The sequence below is a fragment of the Olea europaea genome, unplaced genomic scaffold (assembly GCF_002742605.1).
Source record: "Olea europaea var. sylvestris unplaced genomic scaffold, O_europaea_v1 scaffold2975, whole genome shotgun sequence".
Lineage (NCBI taxonomy): Eukaryota > Viridiplantae > Streptophyta > Magnoliopsida > Lamiales > Oleaceae > Olea > Olea europaea.
Window position 1 is genome coordinate 1 of NW_019248380.1, and position 2029 is coordinate 2029.

The 2029-nt window shown below is 36.2% G+C and overlaps 1 protein-coding gene across 1 annotated transcript; it reads right to left on the minus strand.

Moving 5' to 3' along the window:
• Positions 1-693: 693 nt before the first annotated feature.
• Positions 694-1573, minus strand: LOC111384687 (caltractin-like). The gene is made up of 4 exons (XM_023009004.1): positions 1142-1573; positions 1017-1053; positions 823-938; positions 694-749 (listed from the first exon to the last, which is right to left on the minus strand). Exons 1-4 carry the CDS (start codon positions 1323-1325, stop codon positions 694-696), a joined length of 393 nt encoding a protein of 130 aa, XP_022864772.1. The 5' UTR covers positions 1326-1573.
• Between the last annotated feature and the right edge of the window lie 456 nt (positions 1574-2029).

Genomic DNA, 2029 nt, shown 5'->3' on the forward strand with positions numbered 1-2029 from the left:
CACCCAACTCCTTTGCTGCACGCTTAATGTCTGCAGCAGAAATCTTCCCCTGCACTCAGATGATGAAGAGAAAGTTACCAACAAGAAGAGGAAGTAGAATACAAATAATGCCAGTAACTTACACTTTGATCTTGGTCAATAATGTGAAACGCTGTCATGAGCTCCACCTTGGTGTCCCTTTCTCCAAATTTAGTTGTCATCATGTAACAAAATTCATCAAAGTCAATTGCACCACTTCCATCTTTGTCTACATCAGCAATCATTCGATTGATTTCCTGTAGCAACAAAATTTATTATATGACCATCAAAAGAAGAGTTATGTCATGCATGCCAAAGAAATCTAAGAGAAACATGCCAATTCTGATGTGGCAAGAAGAGAATCCCTGTTTAGCAACATGCTTATCTAAGACGTCGAGAAGAATCATAATCCAGGTTTTAGCCCCTTACATTACATAATATAAAGTTCGTGACCGTCGAACTTGGGTTTATCTAGGCCTTCATATACTAATATTCTTCACACAAGCATCGATACAATTCTACATCAGTTGTTATCAAGTTGCTTTGACAATTTAAAAATCAGTAGTTGATAAGTTGAGGCAACTTAATCATGCATCGAGGCAATTTAAACTTGCAACTTTTAGAAAGTATTTAAAATTCTGAGATGATGAGTGATGAATATGAAACATGTGCTTCTCATACAAGCCCTCCATAAGATTGTTCACCAATCATCACCACAGGGAGAAAGAATCCTGTGTTTCATTCAAAAAGGAAGATTCGTGGATGCAATTATTACTTTGGGATAATAATTATAGCTATAATTACTGGTTAACCTCCATATTCCCGAATATAAAAACATCCTCACATGCACCGGAAAAAATTTATATACGGATAGGCTTTGTCCATTCATTAGCTCTTCGGTCATTTCAAAACCAAGAGCCCTGCAAAGGAACCATGTCAGATTCAATGCCCTTGCAATCATTGACGACACTGTAAATAAATTTGAATAGACACTATACCTCATTGCGACATTTAATTCTTTGGCATCGATGGTACCTGCACAGGGTAAATTAAAAGAGAAAGCAACCAATAAGTAGTCTGCAGATGTATGTCAATGTCAATCACATTAAATATATTCCAATACCAGATCCATCAGTATCAAACTGCTCGAATGCTTCTCTTATTTCCTGCTTTTTCTGACTAGTCAACCCATGATGACGACCCCTGGGTTTATGTTTCCTGGTTACCCCTGTGTAGAGATTCGTCTGCAAGGAGGGTGTTAAGAAATTAAAAGGTTTAAAACAAACAGCAAATAAAATGGTACACATCAATGAACTTGATCAAAAGTAAAGAACTCTGTATGCAAACCTCTTGAAATTCTACAGACAGGCTTCGTTTGGCCACTCGAGGATATCAAAAGAGAGGTAGGAATTCACAGGACTACAAATTTTGGGACTTTCGAAGCAACTTTTATAACAATGCCCATCTCATCAAAGCACCAATAAAACTAGAAAAATAAAGTTTCTTACTCTTTTCTAGGTTTTCCCTCAAATTAACATTCGTTTTGCCTCAAAATAATTTATTTTAAAAAAAAAAAGAAGAAGAAAAAAACAATTTTTAATTGTTTCTGGTCCCATCCCTCTCGATGTTCTGGACACTGAATCCTTGCCAAGGCCTATTGACACGGGATCAGCCAGATCTCGTCTTGTGCATGGAAGCGTAATTTAAGTTTATTAGAAGAAAATTGAACAAAGTGAAGGAACTAAATAAAAACATGAATTAATCAAATCTCAGATAAGTCGGTGAATCAAAATTTCTGATAGAAACAGAAAAATAAAAGTGTTTTGTTACTATACCATGGCGATAGAAATAATCTGGGTGTACAGAAATTTTTTCACAGATTGTGTACAGAATAGGGACAAGTGTGTGGGCCCCATGTTGTATAAAAAATGTCAAAAATGTGTGTGGGCCCTAGACCTGTGAGTTTTCTGTATGTGTTCTTGAAAAAATCCTTCTGTACTTGTAGAAGGGT